This window comes from Oryza brachyantha, chromosome 3 (genome assembly GCF_000231095.2).
Source record: "Oryza brachyantha chromosome 3, ObraRS2, whole genome shotgun sequence".
NCBI lineage: Eukaryota > Viridiplantae > Streptophyta > Magnoliopsida > Poales > Poaceae > Oryza > Oryza brachyantha.
In genome coordinates this window covers 27,949,071-27,973,560 of record NC_023165.2, presented here as the reverse complement: position 1 = coordinate 27,973,560, position 24,490 = coordinate 27,949,071, and the positions used below count along the sequence as shown (strand labels likewise).

At 41.3% G+C, this 24,490-nt stretch overlaps 6 protein-coding genes across 9 annotated transcripts; 4 read left to right on the top strand and 2 right to left on the bottom strand.

Annotated features, from left to right (window-relative positions):
- Positions 1 to 268: 268 nt before the first annotated feature.
- LOC102703382 (ADP-ribosylation factor 1-like) lies at positions 269 to 3,038 on the bottom strand. Of its 2 annotated transcripts, none has more exons than XM_015835146.2 (7): positions 2,939 to 3,038; positions 2,352 to 2,518; positions 1,670 to 1,740; positions 1,321 to 1,440; positions 949 to 1,067; positions 652 to 733; positions 269 to 500 (listed from the first exon to the last, which is right to left on the bottom strand). In XM_015835146.2, exons 2-7 carry the CDS (start codon positions 2,497 to 2,499, stop codon positions 495 to 497), a joined length of 546 nt encoding a protein of 181 aa, XP_015690632.1. In that variant the 5' UTR covers positions 2,500 to 2,518; positions 2,939 to 3,038; the 3' UTR covers positions 269 to 494. The 2 variants fall into 2 exon arrangements, with proteins under 2 accessions (XP_015690632.1, XP_006650781.1); XM_006650718.3 differs by lacking the exon at positions 2,939 to 3,038 and adding an exon at positions 2,887 to 2,910.
- Positions 3,039 to 5,919: 2,881 nt separating this feature from the next.
- On the top strand, positions 5,920 to 7,477 carry LOC102703108. The gene is made up of 2 exons (XM_006650717.2): positions 5,920 to 6,215; positions 7,230 to 7,477. Exons 1-2 carry the CDS (start codon positions 6,001 to 6,003, stop codon positions 7,315 to 7,317), a joined length of 303 nt encoding a protein of 100 aa, XP_006650780.1. The 5' UTR covers positions 5,920 to 6,000; the 3' UTR covers positions 7,318 to 7,477.
- Positions 7,478 to 8,731: 1,254 nt separating this feature from the next.
- LOC102702832 (splicing factor 3B subunit 6-like protein) lies at positions 8,732 to 9,418 on the bottom strand. The gene has a single exon (XM_006650716.3). It carries the CDS (start codon positions 9,290 to 9,292, stop codon positions 8,900 to 8,902), a length of 393 nt encoding a protein of 130 aa, XP_006650779.1. The 5' UTR covers positions 9,293 to 9,418; the 3' UTR covers positions 8,732 to 8,899.
- Positions 9,419 to 9,472: 54 nt separating this feature from the next.
- LOC102702546 (peptidyl-prolyl cis-trans isomerase CYP22) lies at positions 9,473 to 12,654 on the top strand. The gene is made up of 7 exons (XM_006650715.3): positions 9,473 to 9,807; positions 9,928 to 9,951; positions 10,526 to 10,613; positions 10,853 to 10,945; positions 11,574 to 11,606; positions 11,792 to 11,848; positions 12,095 to 12,654. The coding sequence occupies exons 1-7, from the start codon at positions 9,605 to 9,607 to the stop codon at positions 12,203 to 12,205; spliced, it is 609 nt and encodes a 202-aa protein (XP_006650778.1). The 5' UTR covers positions 9,473 to 9,604; the 3' UTR covers positions 12,206 to 12,654.
- Positions 12,655 to 13,319: 665 nt separating this feature from the next.
- LOC102708982 (protein MIZU-KUSSEI 1-like) lies at positions 13,320 to 14,442 on the top strand. The gene has a single exon (XM_006651886.3). The coding sequence runs from the start codon at positions 13,320 to 13,322 to the stop codon at positions 14,250 to 14,252; it is 933 nt and encodes a 310-aa protein (XP_006651949.2). The 3' UTR covers positions 14,253 to 14,442.
- Positions 14,443 to 17,046: 2,604 nt separating this feature from the next.
- LOC102702177 (INO80 complex subunit B-like) lies at positions 17,047 to 20,402 on the top strand. Of its 3 annotated transcripts, none has more exons than XR_423335.3 (7): positions 17,047 to 17,662; positions 18,187 to 18,730; positions 18,823 to 18,923; positions 19,006 to 19,086; positions 19,172 to 19,299; positions 19,433 to 19,691; positions 19,840 to 20,402. XR_423335.3 is itself a non-coding variant. In XM_006650714.2 (6 exons), exons 1-6 carry the CDS (start codon positions 17,102 to 17,104, stop codon positions 19,572 to 19,574), a joined length of 1,557 nt encoding a protein of 518 aa, XP_006650777.1. In that variant the 5' UTR covers positions 17,047 to 17,101; the 3' UTR covers positions 19,575 to 19,823. The 3 variants fall into 3 exon arrangements, 1 of the variants encoding a protein (XP_006650777.1); XR_001549986.2 differs by having other exon boundaries at positions 19,433 to 19,733; XM_006650714.2 differs by lacking the exon at positions 19,840 to 20,402 and having other exon boundaries at positions 19,433 to 19,823.
- The last annotated feature ends 4,088 nt before the right edge of the window (positions 20,403 to 24,490 follow it).

Below are 24,490 nucleotides of genomic sequence, written 5' to 3'. Positions count from 1 at the left end.
TTCCTAAGCTTACACAAACCCGTCCTATTCCTTTCCTATATGTAACTCGTTCGTTCTAGTGAAATGTTAATTGAAATATGTACATGTTAATCGTCCGCTAGGTGGTTGACAAGGATTTAGTGACGATGCAAACTATGAGAACGTGAGTACAGCTGGAAGTCAAACGTAAGAGCTGACATTCCAATTAGCGTTGTGATTTGCGATACGTGACGTGCTAGAGCAACATAGTATGTACGTAGCACGTACTGTGCTACGGCAGACGAGTAATCATCCAAACCACAAATAATTCAAGAACTCAATTTAATAGCTGTTTGATTCAGAAACATATTTAAGGCTCAAAGTACAGTAAACCATTTAAACGTGAAATCATAACCAAAGCTCAATAACTATTGAGCTCGGAGTTACACCTTACATACTGGGAATAGCAACCACGGCCCTAAATACCCATTGTTCCATCCAAAGCTCCCCCTAGCTTATGCAACTCTTGTTAAAATTTAGGCCTGCAAGGTCGTAAAACGCACGTGATAAGCAAATGAACCAAAAAATGGTGTTAATTCCGTGGAATCTGTGTTACTAGTCCATCCCTTTCTTTGATATGGTAAGAATAAATATGACGAATGTTTTCTATTAAAAAAATTAAATTCCTCGTACCTTGCTGGCAATGTTGCTGGACAGCCAGTCCAGGCCCTCATACAATCCCTCACCTGTTGTAGCACAGGTGCTCTGGATGTACCTGTCAGCAAGATAAGAAGTTAAGTCTAAAGCGCTGCTAGCAAAACCAAACCAAAGGTCGGAAAAAACATTTCTTGTTAATAGAAAACATTAATCATGGCTGCATCTCATAGGGTAGTTTGGGTGGAAATAAGCTAATGAAGTTGGCAGTGATAAGCTGTTCTGACATCTTATTTTACAAAAAGGAACAGTAGCAAAAAAAATGTGCATAAATACCAGTGTCGCTGGCGAAGGGAGTGCAGTCCAAGCTTATCAGTGATCTCAGCAGCATTCATAGCATTTGGCAGATCTTGCTTGTTAGCGAAGACAAGCAGCACAGCATCACGTAACTCATCCTGCAATCAGTGCAATGTGAATGGTAAGAACTCATAAAGACAATTTTCCATAAGCAAAGCACAATTCCAGACCATAGGGTTTAATCTTAGCTAATAAACAATGTGAGAAAGTAAACGACTGCTCCTAACAGTAATTATAAAGAAGTCAAAACAATATGCTGTGAATGTTTCAAAGCTGTAATTTCATGATTAAATATTAAGCTTCAGGTTACCATATGCTAATTAGACAATAATACATCACAAAAGAATTTACCTCATTCAGCATCCTGTGAAGCTCATCCCTGGCTTCAACAACACGGTCCCTATCATTGCTGTCCACAACAAAGATGAGACCCTGGGTGTTCTGGAAATAATGCCTCCACAGAGGTCTGATCTGTTGTCATCAAAGGCAGGAGCAAGACATGGTTTAGAGAAAGTAGTGCAAACTTTCATGAAAGAACGAAGGCTATAAACTACATGAAGGAAATTATATGCTAAACAATATAAAGTTGTCCTTCAGAAAATCAGCAATATCTCGCAGAGTTTTTAGATGAATGGGCTAGACAGTGCAAAATATGAGACATAATAGTTGCAGATAACATGCTCGTCATTTTGCCACATACCTTGTCCTGACCCCCCACATCCCAAACAGTGAAGCTGATGTTCTTGTACTCCACAGTTTCAACATTGAATCCTGTATTTTGAGTAAAATCAATAAAGAGGAAAAAGGCAAGTATCTGCAGGTTGTCATTATTCATCGACAAATACAATTTAGGATATTCATTAGTTTTACTCCTTTGTGATAACATATCTGGCTAATTTTGGCTAGTGTGGTTCTTGTCTGTGCACATACATCTATCATAAATGAGTAAATCTATCATATAAATGTATCAGCTGCAAATATAACTGAATGAGCATAACCACCGGATACTAATGATTTCTTGCTTACAACCAAATTTGGCCTACATGGTCAATAAGAAATGCATTGGTTACAGATATTTCATGTTATGCAAGTAGAAGTATTATAGGTGACGCTTAAATGTTACCGCCACAACATGGGCCATGACAAGGAAAACTATATCCGAATCCCACGTAAAATTGGAACTGCATGCATCTAATTCAACCTTACATGATAAAACAAGGATCCATTATGGATATCTATATTCTGCTTGTTATTTGGTCTATTTTTTACCCAAGCTAGGTGGCAATAATACCGTTGTGCTAACCATCGGGTGATATGCTACACCAGAATTTCATACATAAGATACGAATGGAGATGCAGTGCACATGCAGCACGGTGCTCACCGATGGTAGGGATGGTGGTGACGATCTCCCCCAGCTTGAGCTTGTAGAGGATGGTGGTCTTTCCGGCGGCGTCGAGCCCCACCATCAGGATCCGCATCTCCTTCTTGGCGAAGAGCCGGCTGAACAGCTTGGTGAACGTGAGCCCCATCTCTTCCGATCGCCTTCGCCTTCAACAACAAACACAAATCCAAACCAACGCAGATGAGACACATCAGCTTCCGATCGCTAGTGCAGCTAGATAGATCTACCCACAAGGCACCAGATCCAGCTCCCAAACCGAACAGCCACGGAGCCCTAAGGCCATCCCCGCGCGATCTACAAGCCCGAGCACGAGATCCGCAGCCGGATCTACCCAACAACGCTCGGGGCGAGGCGCAGGAAATGGGCACGCAAACCCACACGGATCTCCCGCACGAGGGCCTGCGCGAAATGCACCCGCCTCGCCGCGAGAGAGCCCGCCTAGATCTCATACGGAAGGAGAACCACCAAATCTCCTTCAAAAAAAAAAAACGACGAGGCGAAAGCGAGAGAGAACCTGCAGATCCGGGTGGACGCGCGGCGAGAGGGAGGGGGGTGGATCCGCTCACCTGATCGGGGGTGGGCTCGCCGGCGCCGGTGCCGGAGGGGAGGGTGGAGGGAGGAAGCGGAGGTAGGGGGAGCGAGAGGCGCGGTGGGTTGAGGAGGCTCTGTGGCGGTGGTGCGCGCTTTTATTTATGCGAGCGAGAGACGGGAGGGGAGGGGAGGGGGAGCCAACCTTGTGATGGTCGCGTCAAACGAACGCGTCTCATCCCACCTTGAATTTTCTTCTTTGTTCTTTCGCCTCCGTTTAGTTTTTAAAAAGATTTTTTATAACATGATATTGAATTTTGGGATATCTAAATAAACAGAAACTCTAAGTAACGATTCCATTAGTACGGGATGAATTAAGATGACCCTTTGATTACCAGGTCTTGCTTGTTGGCGAGGATAAGGATGATGCTGTTGAGCATGAGGGGTCATTGATGTTACATTAATTAATTATACCGTTCATACGATATTCCGTCCTGTAGTACTTCTCCTAAATAAAACATTAAATATATATAAATATTAAAACTAATTATACCGTTACAGAGGAAATAATGAGATAAATTTTTAAGCCTAATTAGTATATGATTAGTTATAGGTGATACAGTAACCCACATGTGCTAATGATGGATTAATTAGGTTCAAAAAATTCGTCTCGTAGTTTTTTGACGGAATTTGTATTTTTTTTTGTAATTAGACTACGTTTAATACTTTAAATGTGTGTCCGTATATCCGATGGGATGTTTTTTGCAAAAACATTTTGCAAACTGAATGGGGTCTTTCTTTGCCAAATCTCGGTTGCAAAAGAGGGGAAAAAAACGTTTTTTTTTCCTTTGGTCATGTTCGTTTCTCGTGAATATTTTGGATTTTTATTATTCTTAATATTTTTCTGAGAGTATAAATGATTAGGTTGTTTTAAGAAAACTTGTTTTAAACGGCTAGATGAGAAACTAATACGTGGAATTTTTTTTGCGAAAAATGCATGATTTAGGAGTTTGAAAAATGTGTTAGTGATAGTATATACTACCTCCGTTTCATAATGTAAGATGTTTGATTTTTTTTATAACGTTTGATCATTCGTCTTATTCAAAAATTTAGTACAAATATAAAAAAGTACAAATTGTGCTTAAAATTCTTTTGATAATAAATTAAGTTCCAAGCAAAATAAATGATATTTCTATAATTTTTTAAATAAGACGAATCGTCAAACATTTCAAAAAAAAATCAAACATCTATTTGACAATGACCAGAGAACATGGTCATCCCTAGCCCTAGGGAGATTATTCTTTCCGAAATTTTAATGTCTGTTGTGTGTCATTGTCCAATGATGATGAGGATAAATGTTTTTTTTAATTTGTGTGCAATAAGACTAGTGCAGAATGGTAGTGGATAGAAATATAATTTTTATGTGATAAGTAAAACGGTGTTGTATAGATGTCCAATTGATCATGTCATAAGAAGTAATAAGGTCATATTGATGTAGGTATAAATATATTATGCTATAAACTAAAGGTGTTGGTAAGGATAAAATTATATAAGTTGCGGTTTAATGAAATGGTTAACCAGTTATGTGTGGCTGTAAATTAGATGCAAATATATGGTATTTTTTTCTAGTTTGTATTACTACATAATTCAAAAGATTTTCATTTGTTTTATGTTCAAATTTTCGTGTTTTAAATTTTATGTTACCTTGTCTTTTCTTTTTTTCTATTATAACACGCATGAAGTATATCTTAAGAATTCAATTATTTAACAGTCCCGTGAGATAATCAATTATGTATCACGCAGGCATTGTTTTTCAAATGAAATCTTAAAACACGATTTGGCTCAAGCTCATCTACTCAATCGATATTCCACGCATCTTGTGCTCACAGACGATACGGGAATGGATTCTTGCATTTTGAGAGGATGCATATCCTCTTATTACTTGTATACCATTTTAAAAAGTACATTTTCCTAAAGTCATTTTACGCGAGGGAAGCCAAATATCTCACATAATCTCATCTCATCTCATTTTTTAGCTTTTGCTTATACTTATAAGCCAAATTTTCAATTTTCAATTTAAATTTAAAGTTGACTTTGAGGTTCTTTCGTCGTAGTTTAATTTTCAGTTGTTATTTTTAGATCGTTATGAATACACGTATATAAAAGCATAATTGGCAAAAGAAATTTCGTTTGCAAATATGTTGTATGTCCCAGAAAAAAGTTTAAGGAAGACCCTTTGAAACCATCAATGGGATGTTCCATCATTTATTATATATCATGTAAATTGTCATGTTTTTGTTTTGAAAAATAGCAACATACTCAGTTTAGTATGTATTGTATCATCAACACAAACATGTATGTCAGATTTGATTTCTACATGTTACTGAACAAACACATATTTCTCATAGTTTAATTTGCTCCCTCTGTAATATTATATCCCTCCCTGTTAATTCTTCTTTGATCTTTTGGGACAAATGTTGATTTCGTTATGAACATGCCTAATATTTTTGTGTTCTGTGATCTTGTTTGCTATTGATTTGGTTATCGGTGATGCTTAGCCATGCTCATCGACTTATTCGAGCAAAAAAAAGTTTTTTATGCCGCTATAAATTACTATTACCTTCGTTTCCTAATGTAACATGTTTGACTTTTTTGGTTGCAACGTTTGACCATTCGTCTTATTCAAAATTTTAGTACAAATATAAAAAATGACAAGCCGTGTTTAAAGTTCTTTTCATAATAAAGTAAGTCACAAGAAAAATAAATGATATTTTCATAATTTTTATTCAATAAATAATATTTTCATAATTTTTAAATAAGACGAAATGATCAAACATTGCAAGCGAAAAGTCAAACATTGCATTAGGAATTAATGTAAACGGAGGAAGTATCAAATTGTCTCACACATCTCTGCATCATTAGTTGGGCCACTAATGGGCCGAAATCCAGTGTATGGGCCGCCACCTTCACCATCGCCGGCCCGGCCCATCGACGCAGCCGGAAACCAAACCCTAGGCGAGGGCGAGGAGGAGAAGCCCGAGCAGATCGCTCGCTCGTAGCTCGAATCGAATCGGGAGGAGGCGACGGCGAGAGGAAGAAGATGAAGGTTCGCGCGTCTGTGAAGCGGCTGTGCGCGTACTGCAAGGTGGTGAAGCGGCGGGGGATCGTGTTCATCCACTGCAAGGCCAACGCCAAGCACAAGCAGCGCCAGGGCTTCTCCACGCTCGCCGAGGCCGCAGCCGCCGCCGCCGGCGGCCACCACCCACCTCCGGCGCTCGCCAACACCTCCCCCGCTGTCGCCGCCGCCGTCGCAGAGTAAGGAGAACGATCCCCTCTCTCTACTCGTGATTTCATCTCCTTTTCATACCCTTTTAATTAGGTTATAAACTGATGGTAAATCGAAAATTTTGATACATTTTAATTTAGTGATCCATCTACCATTTTCTATGTTTATGCTGTAAATTACTGGCTATTAGTCTATCTTAAGAACATATTAAGCACTAGCCAGCAAAACGCATTTCACTAAGAGTTTGAACTTTGATGGTCTTTCATCCGTCAAAATTACTTAAACTGTGTTCTGTTATTGAAATCCTCTTGATCACGATATTGGGAGTCATATTGTTTTATGGTTCATTCATGTGCTGAATGAATTTCCCGTATGAAGTCGTGTTGCCCATTCAACCTTCAGCTTTTCAAGTCCTCAGGTTATTTTTCATTTCCTGTTGCAATCACCTTATTCTAGCGAAATAGGTTGTCCGATGTTGTCTGTTGCATGGCCCTTACTGTAAACTTAACTTGCATGTAGATTGTGCTGTATGGTTTTTATCGTCTGTTTTAGACTGTTTTTTGAGATGATACCTGTATTCGGATAAAGCATTAATGGAGGAGCATAGATGAGAATGGGATCTCAGTGAAGATAAATTATGAGATATAGCCCCCATCTTTCCATTTATGCTTAAGCTTATAAGCCAAAATTTGAAATTTAACACTTAAATTTGGACTTGATTTTAGAGTTTTCATCGTAGTTTATTTTCTAACCTTTGCTTTGAAATCGCTAAGAACACGTATATAAAAGTTTTACTCACATTATTTTTTAATGGTTGATCATTCATTTTGCTTATTCTTAATTTAAGCGAATCAATGAGGTTGATATTTATCGTTAGAAGGCTTAGTTGTTAGAAGGCTTAGTTGAATTGTACATGTTTCATTTTGAGGCATACAATGTAATATTCCTCAAGGCACATGCCCCAGATTGTCGACTTAAGCAATTTTTCAGCATAGAATGTCATTGCACACTGGTTGACAAGAACTCTTAACTTTGTTTTGTAGGGCCTCGAAGGTTGCTAAGCAAGAACCTTCTTTGAAGTTTTATTGGCCTCTGGGTTTAGCTGCTCTGCTCAAGAACAGCGATAAATAATGTACTAGCTTCTTGTTATATTGGTGCCAAGTGTAAGAATTTAGTTGAAGAACCAACAAAGTTTGTGTATCTGCAGTCATCACATCAGCTGAACTGATCTTGTGATGGAATAACATCAGCATACCTATTACTTTGTCATCTAAAAATGTTTGCTTTTTTCTATTTTTATCATTCTAATTCGAAGAGAGCTTAAATAATCATGATATCTCAGTGGCTGGAGCTGAAATGCCCCCATACAATGTTATGAAATCGTACTATGCCTCCTGTATGTAGAGTAGAGCTGCTGTACTGCTGATCGTTCTATTGACTGGATATCTGGAATTGTTAGATGCGATTAATTAGGCATGTCTGTTGATCGTTCTACTGACTACTCGCCAAATGTCTGTACATGTAATAAAATTAGGTGTAGAGATATGATCGAACAATTCATCATATCTCTGCACGATGAGAACTGATTTTGCCTGAATGGCTGCCAATCTGCAGCTTATCCGCATAGTTGATACACAGAACTGTTCCTGAATCTATCTGAACACGAAAATGCTGGTGGCTACTTTTCTGTCAGCAAATATAAACTGAAAAGAGCTTATACTCAAAGCTTATTTCATTTAAACAACATTTCTGGAGTCCCAGTATGTGGAGCAAGTCTAACTAAATATCGCTGTACAAGTTTTTTTTTTTCATGGACCAAATTTCTAGTGGAATTAAATTTACCAAAACACGTGATATTAACACACCAACTATAGCTAAATACAATTAACAGTAGAACAATAAAATTCAGATAATTTGATACAGTGAAGATTATTCATCGACTCTCTGAAAACACACTCAACAAGAGCAGCTGATGATTTATGAATTAAACATATGTTTGAATTGCATTGCAGAAATTATACTTCCTGAGACAGAAAAACACCATCCGCACTATCAACATGATAAGCACAAGAAAAGAAGTCACAGGCAAATTATCCAGCAATAGCAAATTCACCTGATAAAATGAAGTTGGTACAACATAATTGAGAGATCATATATATTTGTTGGCATTAAACCAGATAATCAAGCAGCAAAATTAGTAGTAATATCAGGGAAAAAAAACATGCCAAGGTTCATGTCTTATCTTTTGTATTAACTACGAAGGAAATAGTTGTCAACAATAAGATCAACAAATAAAGTTCAAACAGATAACGCATGATCCATAGCAACTGCTGAACAGAATACAAAACACATCATTAAGAACAGGCACACCATAAACTTGATTGTCACATTCAAGATTACAAGTACCAGGAACCCATTTTGAATAATCAAAATGTATCATATTCTGACTACATCCATAGGGTAACAGACCTTAGAGGTGCAAATCTAAAACTTAATTCTGAGTGCATGCAAATTAAATGGATTATGGCATTCCATACCACCAGCATGGATCAACTTACTCTAGCATTAGCATTGGATATATAACCCAACAAGCATCAAGACACAGGACAATTCAACTAAATGCTACTACCAATCAGATCTTTCAGTCAAAGTACATATAGCTGTGTCATGTTCATTGATACGCAACTCCCACACAGCGAAATTGGTAAAAGGCCTACGCGCTGGAGGAGGAGGAAGGCGTCTTGGAGCCGAGGCCATACTTCTCCTGCAGCCTGGTGATCTCCTCCTCCTTCTTCTTAACGTCCGACTTCTTGGACATCTTGGCCGGCTGGTAGTAGAGCACGATGAGGTAGCGGTTGGCGACGTTGAAGCCGGAGAGGTGGTCGACGGCGTTCTTGGCGTCGTAGATGTCCTCGTAGACGACGAAGGCGGTGCCCCGCGTGTCCTTGGCGTTCCCCAGCCGGATCTGCCGGATGGCGCCGTACTTGCCGAAGATGTCGTACATCTCCTCGCTCGAGATGTTGAACGGCAGGTTCCGCACGTACAGCACCCGGTTCACCTCCGGCGGCAGCCGCGCGTTGCTCTTCCGCAGGCTCACCGCCGCCATCGCCGCCCCCCTCTCCGCCTCCGCCTCCGCCGCTACGCTAGGGTTTCGCCTCCTCTCGGGGTTTCGATTTGGGGATTTTTCTTTTTTCTTCAGATGTTTCGCTGCATAGCCGCCTCTCTCCCCTTGCCTTATTCGAGGTTGCCGACATGTGGGCCCACGCGCGCAGCGGGACCCACATGTCAGTGTTTGGATCCGAGTCATCTTCTCCACCGCGTCTCGAGGCTTCGCCCACGAATCTTGACGCAGTAGACCATCGCCGCCGCCGCCGCCGCCGCCTGGGGAGCCTCCGAGTGCTCGAGCACGAGCAGAGGCATGGCGTCCTCCGGAGGAGCGGCAATCTCGGCGGGGCCGGCGCCGCCGTCGGCGGGGGCGTCCTCGGTGGACTGGCACCAGCGGCCGCCGAACCCGAAGAACCCGGTGGTGTTCTTCGACGTGACCATCGGGTCCATCCCCGCCGGCCGCATCAAGATGGAGCTCTTCGCCGACATCGTCCCCAAGACGGCCGAGAACTTCCGGTACGTACTGACCAGACCCCCTCGCTGGCCTTAAACCCTAGGTTCCGTTCGTTTCCTTCTGCTTCTGGTGTGTTTGCTTTTTATCTCACTGATTAGTTTGCTCTGTTGGATTGGTTTCAGGCAGTTCTGCACCGGAGAGCACAGGTAGGTACAATGGGCGATTGGTAGATGGATGTGGCCAGAGATTTTGTTGTTAATTCTGCAGCATTGACTGTCTTGAGAATTTTGAATGTTTAGCCTTGTTTTATGACATTGTCACAGAATTGCTTTGATATTATATATCTTCAATGATGATGATTGGTACCCAGATTATATGGTTGGTAGAGTAGCTTATTTCCAAATGAAGTAATGAACAGATATAAGTAAACACTAATTTGCCATCTTCACAACGTAAGTCTTTCTAGCATTACCTATATTCATATGGATGCTAATAAATCTAGACATATATATAAATTATATACATTCATCAGTTGATGAATTTAGATAAGATTAGAAAGACTTACAATATGAAACGGAAGTAGTATTATACTTCCATTGGTTGTGACTTGTTGTGATTGGCAGGAAATCTGAGCCTGCTTTTTTTTTCCAGAACACTGATTGCTTGATTATGTTATCCAGGCAAAATGCAAAAAAAATTTCCCGCATACTGAGTTACTATTGCATCTGTCATTCAGTTATAGAATGCTTCATTGTGCTTAGCTTCAACACTGGGTTGCAGGAAACAAGGTTTGCCACAGGGATATAAAGGTTGTCAGTTTCATCGAGTGATCAAAGATTTCATGATTCAGGGAGGTGACTATTTGAAGGTCTGTTTGCTAAACTTTATTTCAGGTGTCAATAGTCTTAACCTGATGTTTTCATACAAATAACTAACTAAGCTTGTGAAATCATGCTTATAACGAAAGGCATGAACTATTGCACATTTTGATGTTATCTTGAATAAAGCTTTGAGTTATGAGCTGGTGTTATTCAGTAATTCCCATACTTGGAATTGATTAAGGGATATTCAAAATAAACTAAAGCCCTCTGTTTCCATGTCCTCCAGGGGGATGGTACTGGATGTGCGTCAATCTATGGCACCAAATTTGATGATGAAAATTTTATAGCAAAGCATACTGGTGCTGGCCTACTCTCTATGGTATTATTCCTTTCCACCCCGATTTTCAATTGACATACTGTTAGTAAATGTTACTTTTTTCTAATGTATTCTTATTTGCGAGATAATTATATCTAGAGCTTAGTGTTTTAGCTATGTTTTCAAATAACTTCCTTGTGACTCGTTGCATTTAACAAATGCTTAGTTTTCATCTGTTTCTGCCTTTTGTGTTTGGCTGCTGGTCATTGGGTAAGCAGAGCCGAGTGCTCTGGAAACCTGCAGATAGTTGAAACGAGATTGCATGTAAAATAAGGTATCTAAAGTGAACTATCTAAATGCAGCAAATTGGTTTACACAGCCAACCTTCAGAATTTGCATAGGTTAGTCATGTTACATGTACATCAAATTAGAACAAGGCATTGAAGTATCATCGAAGGTCATGGTGATTGGTGACCGAACCCAATGTATTTTTCACTTAGAATTAGAACATTTGCCTGATCAACTTGTTATTTGTCTATACTTTTTCTGTTCTGATGTAACTAGCTGCTTCTACATTCTTTCTTTTTTAGAATTGTATGTGTATGCTTCCTACACTGCACAGTACTTCGATTTATGTCAGAAGATATATTAGCTTTATTTTCGAGATATAAACCATCCTGCCATTTTGCAGGCAAACAGTGGGGTGAACTCTAATGGATCTCAGGTACTTTCTTCTTTTGATAGCTGCTTTGATTTTTTTTTTCTGTATGGCTGCAGATCTTTTATCCAGCTACCCTTTTCAATCTTCTAGTGACTGTATCTTGTTCCTTTACAGAATTAGAAATCTCCATTTATAGGTATTTTCAGCTAAAATTTATTGAAAACATTGTTTCTATCTTATCTTTGCAGTTCTTTATAACTTGTGCAAAATGTGAATGGCTGGACAACAAGCATGTGGTTTTTGGGGTAAGTTCTCTTGGTTTGAATGCTTTATGCTTTCTGAGCAACAGTCTGATAGTTTGTACTCGGCTACAAGAAACAGTTTAGTTGATCTAATTTTGAGGTTATGGAAAAACAAAGCATGCATGAGTAAAATAATTTGCTGTGAGGGTTCTTATGCAGTCATGTAGTCTCTGGTTAGGTGTTTTTACCATACCTATAACTCTATTGGGCTGCCATCATTTAAATTTAATTAACTCTATCTATTTCCAGAGGGTGCTAGGGGACGGTCTGCTTGTTGTGCGGAAGATCGAAAATGTTGCAACTGGACCAAACAACCGGCCGAAGCTTACATGTGTCATAAGCGAGTGTGGTGAAATGTAGCTTGTACCATGAGGGTGTGACTATTCTTCGTGCTGCTGATATAGAAATAGGTTTTGCATGGATGAAACTACTGAAGCATTGGTAACATACCAATTCAGCTTGTACTAAGCATGCCAGAACGAGTCAGTGTCTCAGTGACATCAGTTGTCACTTAAACTGTTGAATAATATTCTAGACAGGAAATGTGTCAAAAGGAGCTGGCATTATATTCTGTTCGACAAGAACCTTCGGGGATGTCAACAGGAGCTGGCATTATATTCTGCTGAACATGCTGCATGATCTCTGGTCGCACCATTTTATTCAGTAAACTTTAAGTTATCATTGATGCGTGTACCATGATTCAGGAAACGAGAGAAAAAAAACTAGACCTGTTCTGATCTTGCCTATGGTACTACCAAATCATTTAGAAGATTGCCCAATGTTTATAATATACTTTCATTGTATTATACTTCCTCTCGGCGTAATGCAAGTGCGCTGCACGAACAATAATCCATACCAGATGTTGAGCGCTGCCGCCTGCCGGCATCTACTGCCTCCGTTTTATATATCATTTTGAGCTTAAGCCTTGTGTTTTATATATCATGAGTTACTTTGAATTTATTTTAAGTCCTATCTTTTCCCTTAATTTTACATCGTAAGACACTTTGAGTTTATCATAAATCAAACATCTTTAAATTTGACTATGTTTTATATAAAAATGTATTAACAGTTACAATACCAAATACCAAATTAGTTTCATCAAATTCATCGTAAATATATTTCTATAATATATTTATTTAATGTTGAATATATTATACATTTTTCTTATAAACTTAATTAAACTAGAGATACAAAACCAAAATAATTTATAATATGTAATGTAGTACTCCGTCTATTTTAGCCTTATGTATATTCATCCCTTGTGTATATATGGTTGTATATATATGTTTGGATGCATTAGTATCCGGGTAAAATGTTTTACGTTGTAAAATAAATGGAATCAATTCCAACATAGCCGAATCACGAAGTCTTTTTGACTACAATATTTTCTACGTGCATGCCATCATGTCACGCTCCGGTATATAGGATTCCAAGGCCACTTTCGTCGCACGTCTTCCAGGTCAGTTTGCGCGCCATGTCTCGCACGACGCCGTCGAGCCCTCTCTCGCGCGCGACGCCGCCGCGCTCACCCACGGCCGGCGGGACACCGAGCCGCCTGGCCGTCGCGCCGCCCTCGCCGTCCACCCCGCAGTGCGCGATCCCGGCCTCGCCGCACACTCCAGGGAGGGCGAGGGCCGCCGGTGGCGCGCCGGCCACGCCGCGCCCGGAGATCACGCTCCGGCCGCCGGCGTCCCAGGCGCAGCAGAAGCGCGCGCCCTCCGCCGCGGCTCGGAAGCCGTCGCGGACGCTCCGGGCCATCCGCGCGCTGCTCCGGTCGCTCCCGTTCGTCGCGCCCGCGGCGTGCCGGCCGGCATCCGCGCTCCCGCGGCGGTACAACAAGCCGCACGACGGGCACGCCGGCGGCGGGACGCGCGTGACGGGGACGTTCTACGGCCACCGGCGCGCGCGCATAGCCCTCGCTGTCCAGGAGCGCCCCGGCAGCCTCCCGTCCCTCGTGCTCGAGCTCGGCGTGCCGACGGCGAAGCTCATGCAGGAGATCTCCACGGGCGGGCACGTCCGCATCGCCCTCGAGTGCGAGAAGAAGCCCAAGAAGTCGTCGCCGCCGGAGCAGGCCAACGCGAGCCTCCTGGAGGAGCCCATGTGGACGGCGTTCGTGAACGGGCGGCGCGTGGGGTACGCGGTGAGGCGGGAGGCCTCGGAGGGCGACCTCGCCGTGATGCAGCTGCTGAGCACGGTGTCCGTCGGCGCCGGCGTGCTGCCGGGGGACGTGCTGGTGGAGCCGGCCGGGGCGGACGGGGACGGCGAGGTGACGTACATGCGCGCGGGGTTCGACAGGGTCGCCGGGAGCAAGGACTCGGAGTCGTTTTACATGGTCAACCCCGACGGGGTCGCCGGCGCCGGCGCCGGCGGCGGGACGGAGCTGAGCATATTCTTCGTCAGAGTGTAGCGCGGGTGATCGATCATTCGGCGGGAATATTAATTGCAACACAAACGTTTGATCACAAAGTGTTTTAACCGCGAATGTATTAGAACTGTTATTGTGTTCTGGAGTCGCGGTGCCACAATCATTAGTGTGTTTCATTGTCTTCCGATTGGAAATGTACGGACGAGTTCAGGTTTCCAACAATAGTAACAACTGCGCCATTGATATCTTTAGTAATATATTCTTTGCTAACGATACGGCTCTATTTAGTAATATAGATAAAATATCATAAACTCTATTAATTGCAATCATATAAATTAAACTTCCGAAGTTTCTGTCTATCAAGCATTTGTTATTTTGGTTATCTAAACAAATTCTGATAAATAACAGCAAACAATCTGTTAATAATGACTATTATAGCTTTGAAAAACTAATTATAGGCTAGCACACATCGTAAGTACAAGTTTCCTAGTATGGATAGCAAGCCCAAGTTCATACACAGATTGCAGAACACACTGCAACAAGTCCAGACACTAATTTCACAATCAATGCAAAATCAAGTTCACACGGCACATTGAAAATTTTAATTAAATATTTTTTTATGTTATCTAATTTTATTGCAAAATTTAAACTCTATAAAACTAAATTTAATAAAAACTAAATTTATGTCCCCCGCCCCACGCACACAAACGAAGAGAAAAAAGAAAAATTGGACATTATGCCACTCTCAATAGTTGGTTTCGCCAAAATGTCACTCCGCGGAATCGCACATTTAAAAAACCACTCCAAACCCGTGCCCACCATTTATTTTGCCGTTTTGGCCAACCCGGACATTTTTAGTGGTTTTCCTGATCTAGAGGGACGAAAATACCCCTGGGGCTGGTTCAGATCGAGGCAGCCACTCCTCTCCTCTCCTCTCTGACAACGATGAGGCGACGACCGCCGCTCACAGTGTGCCGCCATCATCGTGGCTCCCATCGTCATCACCATAGCTTCCCCCGCCCTCCCCCTAGCTCCGGCATGTCTCGCTCTCGCCGCAGCCCTCACCCTTGGTCCAACGCCTACATCCCGCGCCATCGCTGTCTCACCCTCGCCCTTGCCAGAGCCCCTGTAGCTTGCGACCGTCCCGATGTCCCCATTGCACCAGAATGGTGAAGAAACGACGACGCGTCGTCGTTGGAGCCAACCAGTGCGCGTCTCTGTCCCCGACCGACAACTAGATCGATGCAAGGGGCGGGAGAGGTAGGAGGGCGACAAAGACGATGACCTAGATGCGGACGAGAGGCAGACGGAGTACGCCATTGCCGGAGCCAAGCCGCCCACCATCTCTGTCCCGGGCCGACGACGACCAATTTCTCCAGACGATGAGACCGGTCAGGGAAGAGGGAAGATGAGAGAGCGGCGACGTCTCTCCTGCCTCTTCATTAGCTAACAGGGGGTATTTTCGTCCGTCTAGGTGGGAAACCCAACAAAAATGTCCGGATTGGTCGAAATGGCTAAATAAATGTTGAGCACGGGTTCGAAGCAACATTTTAAATGCGTGATTCTACATTGTGACATTTTGGTGAAACTAATTATTGAGAGTGACATAATGTCCAATTTCTCGAGAAAGAAGCGAGAAAAGAAGAACGAAAGAAACAAAAACAGAAAAAGAGTCCGAAGAGTGAGTAATAGGGCTACGTTTAGTTACCAAATTTTTTTAGGAGAAATGTCACATTAACATGTACGGTCACACATTTGAAGTATTAAATGTAGTCTAATTACAAAATAAATTTCAGGTTCCGCCTGGAAACTGCGAGACAAATCTTTTGAGTCTAATTAACCCCTCATTAGCACATGTTGGTCACTGTAGCACTTATAGATAATCATGTACTAATTAGGTTTAAAAGATTTGTCTCACGGTTTTTTCTATAACTGTATAATTAATTTTGAATATTTATATATATTTGATGTGTTAATTATGCAAGAGATTTGTTTTTCGGAGAAAAATTTACGAACTAACCAAAGCCTAAGCAAAGACGGGGCGCCATATAGGCCCGGGGGAGCGAGGCGGCGACGGACGGACGGACGGAGGAGGAGGGAGAGGAGAAACGACGAAAGGCAAAGCGCTTCCGCGAGGGCGCGTCCCGTCCGCGTGGAGCGGAGTAGCGCGGAGCGGGAGAAAGAAAGAAAGAGAGAGATGAGAGGAACTACGCGTTGCTCCCCCTCCCCCTCCCCCTCCTCATCGTCAGCCAGTCGCCACGGGCCGGGCCCAATACCCTACTCCTCCCCGCCGAACCCTAACCCTAACCCTAGCCCCCCTTCTCCCCGTCGCCGCTCCCTCCCCCCTCCCTCCTCCTCCGCCGCCGTCCCCCGGGGTGGCCCGGATTCAGGTGATGCTCCCTTGTACGTGCCCCTGTCTCTGGTTGTTGCTGGGCGCGGCGGTGGCTGGATGGGTTCCTTCCTCGCTGTTTGGTTGGTTAATCCGTCGCCGTCGCCGTCGCCGTCGCAGGGGTTTTGAGTAGCTCGAGGGGTAGGGTTTATGCCGCCGCGGAGGTTTTGGTTCCTTGTGCTTGTAGACGATTGTTTGGGGTGGGTACTCCTTGGCGAATTTTATGCCGCGCGTTTCGGTTTGATGCTATCGCTTTCATGGCCGGCCATGTTTGGGGCTGCAGCTCGTTGTTTAATTATGCATCGCTTTAGTATAGATTTGTTGTTGTCCGGACTTGATGATGAAGTGAGGTCAATGGAATGTACTATCTGTTTATTACTGATTGATTGCAGCTTGTTTACAAATCATGGTTGTAATGGTGTGCTTGATTGCCTTGATTGCATGCAGTACTGCAGGTAGCTAATCCGCAGCCACCTGCTTCTGGAGATCAGGGTGTCCTGGAATGGAGGGGCATGGCAACCCTCTGAATGCGACGGAAGCGGTTTTGAAGCGGCCCAGGAGTGTTGCTTCAAGGAAGCCAAGGTCCAAGGAGCAGCTAGTTTCTGAGTACAAGGACATCTCGTGCACACCTTCATCGCGGAGCATCTCTCCGGATGATGATGGTGGCGTTGAGGGCAGTGGCCATCGGAGGAAGGAGTTGTACCTCAATGGACCTGAATCTAGGGGCTCCACACCACACAGGAGTGATGCATCCAAGAAGATAAAGAGAGATGATAGAGCTGGAGGAGACCATGATGGGCACAATAAGAGCAGCAAATCAAAGGATGCCAAGCGTAGTAGTGAGGGAGTCCTGGCTCTTGCCTGCACAAAAAACTCTGGATCCCCTGATGGCCAGCCTTTGCCCCCAAAAGACGCTAGTGTGCCAACTGAACATAAGGTGAGAAAAGTAAAGCTAAAGGTTAGCGGGATTACTCGACCCATACAAACGAAAACCATCCAGGAGGCGAATGATGATGGCAAGCTTAGCACATCAGACGGCTCTGTTCACCGTCACAAGCAAAAGGTTGGTTATTTCCATTCAATTGGGGAAGGAAATCAAGTGAAAATGTCGGGTGTTTCATGTTATTAATGCTTGCCTTATTTTGTTTCCAATAATCCTATCTTCACAATTTCATGTGAATTAGTATCTTTAATTTATGCATGGGTTGTGTACAAAATGTGTCCATCCATCGCTTTACTTCTTAGTAGTTTCTCATAAATGGTGCAGGAGATGCTTTCACTCACTACTTATTACTGCAATGCTAAAGCTTAAACTACTTAGTCGCCATGCATTTTTGGTCAACATGAAACTAAGACATACAATTATGTTCTAACTATTTTATATTGCGCCATGCCAGTGTTTCTTATATGGTAGAAGCCTGTGTGGTTTCTCTTTTTTTGGTTCAACTCGGATGTCCATAACTTTGCCACATCCTCTTATGGTTCAAATTGATACATTTAACATCCACCAGTAATTGACGGTATCATTCATTTTGGCAGTTTTGCAGCTGAGCTTTTAGTTAATTTTTTAGTTTTTTTTGAAATTAGGATTCTGGTGGGCAGAAACACCACCAAGACAAGCATGATGTTTCACCATCTTCTGACCTTGTTCGCAAGAGCAAAAGGGTTCCTAAGAAGCGAACACTTGATGGCGATTCTGGTGATGAAGATGGTAGATCAGGTTATCTTGTAAAATTTAAGATAGCTAAGGTTGTGCCAGAACAATCTATAGCTACTAATCATGCTGGAGTGTATGATGAATCTCCTGAAGATGATGTTAAGAAAAAGAAGCTGGTCAAGGTTTCCAAAAACAAGAGCCTTCCATATGAAGTGGATGAAGACTTCACTATGTCCCGATCTGGCAGGGATGGTAGGAAGAAGTTGAAACTGGGGGATGGCAGTGATTTTATTGAAGAGGAGGAACCTGAGATGGATGAGCCAAAGAAAAGACTAAGCGAAGCTGATTCACCTTCAGATGTAAAGAATGAAACTCCTGGTCTTATAACCAGGCAGCGTGCTCTTCAAGGCAGGGGTGGGAATGGTGATACTTTGATTGAATTTCCTGATGGATTACCAACTGCTTCATCAAGAAGTAAATGTCTAGCATATATTTGTAGCTATTTATTGGCACCAACGTGTTGCCTTGGATGTGATACTAAATGCCATTGTTTATTACTGTTGCAGAGCAAAAGGAGAAGCTTTCTGAAGTGGAGGTACAAGCCAAAAAAGCAGAAGCGGCTCAGAGGCGTAAGATGCAAGTTGAGAAGGCTGAGAGGGAACAACAGGTTTGCCGAGTCCCTTTTAGCTTCCTAGTTCTTTCCCTTTGCATAGCCAAGCTTATTCACCCCTACTGCTCCTACTGTACAGGCTGAAGCAATGAGGAAAATCCTGGGTATTGACACAGAGAAGAAAAAAGAGGAGAAGAAACAGAAAGAGAGGGATGAGAAGGTACTATTCCATAAGTTTAGATTGTACCAATATTCCCATACATGGTACAGTAGATTCATTTTATCCATTCTCTCTCTTTTTTCAGGAAAAGCAAGAAAAAATAGAAGAATATAAAAGAAACTGCATCCAGTGTGTCATGGGGCCAGAAGGAACTGTTGTTACATTCCCTGAGAATATGGGCCTTCCAAGCATATTTAACTCCAAGCCTACCAGGTTACATGAGCTCTTGACTTAGTACTACTTGTGCTCCTAAGTTGTTGCAAGTTTATGTCGAGCATAGAATCATGTACTGATCCATTTTGAAGTTATGTACTTACATTCATCTCCGTTTCATTCATTTTCCCAGCTATCCACCTCCAAGGGAGAAATGTGCAGGCCCTTCTTGCACAAACCCATACAAGTACCGTGACTCCAAGACAAAGCTTCCACTCTGCAGCTTGCAGTGCTACAAGGCTGTCCAGGGAAGTTCTGAGACGCTAACATGCTGAAAGGATGACTGTTTGTGGAGATGGAGAATTGTGCTAGTTCCATTTGCCACCTCGCTGCTTGTTGTTGTGTTGCCTTTGTTACCCTGCCAGTCCCTGACAATTGATCAGCCAACAGAGGTGGTGTCGCCTGCTTCAGTCTCAATTAAGGATTCAATTTAGGTTGTGATCAGATGAATGAGAGTGATGTATACATTAGTTGTACAGTGATCGTCCTGTTCATCATCATTGGTCATGGAATCATCTTGAAAATTGTCTCTTGGTGCAGGTGTTGGTGATTACAAACACCTGTTTGTAACAAGCTACTAGCTTGAGATGGGCTACAACTTTTATGGGCCAAACTGAGAACACCAGAATATGGGCTGGGCCTAGCCCACATGCAACTGATGCTACTTCTGCCGTAGCATTAAGCCAGCCAGATAAGTACATGCTGCCACCATACCAAAACAAACAAAAGATTATACTCAACCGATCTATGAAGTATGAACTGGTGACAGCCTAATATGTCATACTAGTAGTAAATAAAATGTACAGGCACGCACAGTTGCAGGCACTTCGCTAAAGCTGCCGATGCAATCGTGTTGACCAGAAAAAGATGAACACGTCCTGTACGTTCGATTCGTTTGGATATGATCGCACTATGCAAACGTGTTGACTCCTTCCCTCTCCGATCCATTCCATCTCATTGCCTTAGCCATCATGTAAAATAGCAAGAGGATAACCAAAAAGTGATGGGTGTTTTTGTATGCATGCTTGTTTACTACTCCAAGTCAACCAAGCCTTTGAGTGGCCCAAAGCCCCAAACTCTCCAAGACGAATTGACCTCTTGCTTTACTGTTACTGTAATAATCTCTCCATCTTGATCTCAAGCTTTACAAAACTGGTGGAAACTCGTTTTGATCTAGCGAAATCCGAATTTCTCGAAGTAGATTCATAATATAAACCACTCGGTTTTTCAATTGAGTTAAAAAAATTAAATAGATTTTAAATTCTTTATCAGGTTTCATAGTTTTTCGTGAAATCTGAAGATATTACTCATGAGAAACCGGTACAGGATTGAGAACCCTCTCTAGAGAGAGAGCTGTAGCCACTAGTCCATGATCAGCTTTTAGTGCGCATAAAACTGTAGTCAGAAAGTGTAGTAGCAGGAGAGAGAGAGCGAGAGGCTGGCTAGATATATATAAATAAACCTGTCATGCAAAAGCTGAGGCATATATTTTCAGCTGAAAAGAGTGGCATCTTTCCCTTCAATTCCCTTCGAAGATCTAGCTGCAAGATCATGTCACAGACACACACTTGTTCTTGTTTTACTGTTCAGTTGTCCAGTGTCTCCAGCTCACTTTTTACTACTGCTACAATTCCATGAACAATTGTGATGTTTAGATTGAGAAATTTTTTGGAAGAAATGTCATGTCAAATGTTTCACCGAATAACGGAAGGGTTTTTCGGACACAAATGAAAAAACGAATTTTACGGCTAGCCTAGAAATCGCGAGACGAATCTTTTGAACCTAATTAATTTGTCATTAGCACATGTTGGTTACTGTAGCACTTATAACTAATTATGTGCTAATTGGGCTCAAAGATCCGTCTCAAGATTTCTTCCATAACTATGCAATTAGTTTTTTGATTCATTTATTTTTAATATTTTATTTAAGTGTTCAAAAATTTAATACGATGTTTTTAGAAAAGATTTTGGGAACTAAAGGAGGCCTTCCGGTCTTTTCTTTCTCTCTTTCTCGTTGGCTCGAACAAGGAACGGTCACCATCTGACAGTGACACGAAACCCGAGGCATATACAGATGTGCGCGTGGCTTTCTTTCTCCTCCCATTTATAACTGGATCCCCCGCAAGTGCCGGTTACTGTAGCGTGTTGCTATGGACATGTTAGCGGTTAAATTTTTATACGCCTTGACTATTCTTATTTAAAAAATATTAAATATATAAGACTATATATATTCATAAAAATATATTTAATAATACATGAAATGATATAAAAATAATTAATAATTATATAAATTTTTTGAATAAGATGAATAGTTAAATGTGTATAAAAAAATCAACGACGTCAAATATATATTTAGGGATGAAGGGACTACATGCATGCTTGCCTCTACGGTAAGTTAGTGTTCAGGGCTGATTATATTTGAGAACAAAAAATAATTTGTTAACAGAAAATTATATATATATTCTTAACGATTAAAAGATAAAACTGTAAAATAGATTTCAGTGAAAAACCCTCAAAATCTATTCTAAATTTAATGTTTAAATTTTAAAATTCGGTTTATAAGCATAAGCAGATACGAGAAGAAGTGGGGTTGAGAAAAATCCTGCTTTGTTTTGTGTCGTTGTTTGTGACATTTCAACCGAAGCAGGCAGCAGCAGTAGACTGGTAGCAAATGCTAGTGGTAGCTGGAGTAATCTCTACGTCTTGATGATGCAGTTGTACGTAGCAAGCTAGCGTCGTGATTTTGCCATTTAATTGCTGCACGCTGCAACGTCGCTAGATTAATTTGTCAGTTCATGTAGCTGTACAATTCTAAAATAATTATCCTTCTACTCAGTAAAAATAATTTGTAGATATGTTTAAATTTATAGCCAGAAGAGGAAGTACATGTAGGCTCTCGGTATTATTAGTTGACTTATCAGCCACAACCAAAATTTAGATTGGAACTTAATCTTAATCTTAGAGTTGATTTTACGTATTTTTATTGTATTTTTTTCAGTATTTATTTCTAGAAAACTAAGAATAACAATGCAAAAGTTAGTTTAAACTTATTTTTTATTGTTTCATTTAAAATACATGTATGCAATGATTGAAGTTTTAACTCTCCCAAATCATCAAATATTTTACCATGGAAAACATTCTACGTACGATAAAAATACGTATGAGCCGTGTACGATTTTGTGCGCCGTCGCCACGACTTCTGCTGCGTGCTGATCTCTGTGGTGACGCCGTCGCCTCGACTTGCTGCTGCTGCTGCGTGCTGCCGTTAAATCGTGCGTACAAACAATCGTACATATAGCATTGCTCATTTTACAATACTTCCTACCGGTAGTACAAGTGTATAATCAATCTAAATATTTTATTTTTTTAATATAATGGATTATATTTATTAATAGTATCAGATTAATTACATATAATAGAACATGTTTTCTGTTAATATTAGAACTCATAAATTAACTATTGATATATTTCTTCTACTAGTGATGATATAGAGTAATACTACTAGTATGCACCATAAAATTAAGTGCAATGCATACAAACTATACCTCTCGGTATCTAGTGAGGACCAGAAAAACCTGCAAAGATCGAGAGCACCATGATGGATATACACCAATTAAGCTTTTTCTGAACGGAAGAAAGGAGTACTACTTGTCTACTACACTTTGTTTCCTGCATCGTGTTATCCAGGAAAAAAAGTTGCTGATCAGTAGATCATGCATGCATCTTGCCGGAAAAGTAACTTTTACAGCACGCATGTTTGTTTTTATTTTTCACCACTGACAACAATGCACAATGGTCACTCTGTTCTGCTAGCTAGGGAGAATGTCTGTCTCCTCTCTCTCTCTCTCTCTCTCATGGTAGAGAATGTTTTTGAGTGAGAGCCAACAAAAATAAACACACGCTGCTGATCGACCATCAGCTAATCTGGCACGCACGATCCAAGGACGGATGATCAGCATCTTATAATTTTGGTTCTGGACATTCAAACTACTCCCCGCGTGCTTCAAAATTTTATTACAAATTAATAAGAGCATTAGACTATAAGCCAACTCTAAATATATTTTAATTAGATAAGAGAGAGAAAAGAAGAATTGTGAGGTATAGATTTATAGTCAGCTGCAGCACGGACACTAAAACATAATGGGTATGTGGCAGATGGGACAAGATAATATATGTTTTATAGCTGGCTATTGTATGAATTAACTATTAGATTGACTATAGATGAATTAGAGCTATTAGTTGGCTATACTATTAAACTTGCTCTAAAACAATAAGTTATAGCTAGCGTCTTTCATTTTTCTGAATCCAAATACATTTCTTACGTACTTTTTTTAATCCCAATGCATTTGCCTTTCACTTACTAAACTTCAATACATTTTAAGAAGTTAAAAATAGTCTCTGGGAAACGAATATATATAATAGATAATTTAGCACGGATTATGGTTTCATCTCTTATTAAATGAAGAATAAACATGAATGATATAGGATATGTAGAGATAAAAGGAGAATAATTTTGAATGAGAATGAGTACTTAACAAAAATCCCTTTAACTTTTACCATGTCTCTTTTGTGCAGCAGCCAGCACAGCTAGCAGGCCAGCCATGATCAGGGGCAGGGAGACATGGCAACAAGCATTGGTTGGGTTGCAGCAGCAGTGGAGACTCTGGAGATCTCTCTTCTTTTCAGCCACATTCTCCTTGCAAAAAGCTTGCATTCTCTCTGACGATGACCCATGCACACACACACACTATACTGATCACTTTTCCGTGAGAATGATCATCGTCGTCGTCGTCGTCGTCTTCCCGGATGGCGTTGGGTTGCAGCGCTAAGTGCTAATCATGGGCTCTCGAGCACGCATGTCAAAAGCGACCGCTCTCTCATCCTCTCATTGCCTCCAGCATCGATCGCCTATCTTTCTTTATTTTTTTCCCTCTCCATTGTTTCATCTCCAGAATCATCTATGTTTCACGTTATAAGATGTTTTATTTATCTATAGATTCACACGAATATTAATGAATATAGACATATATAAAATATATTCTTATAATCTTTTTTATCAAATTCCTCCTATCCGAATAGGCCTTTTGAGCATTACTCCCTCCCTTTCATATAGTAAGACTTTATAGTGTTACCTAAATTTATCAGTTAATGAATATATATAATTTATATATATGTCTAAATTTATTAGCATC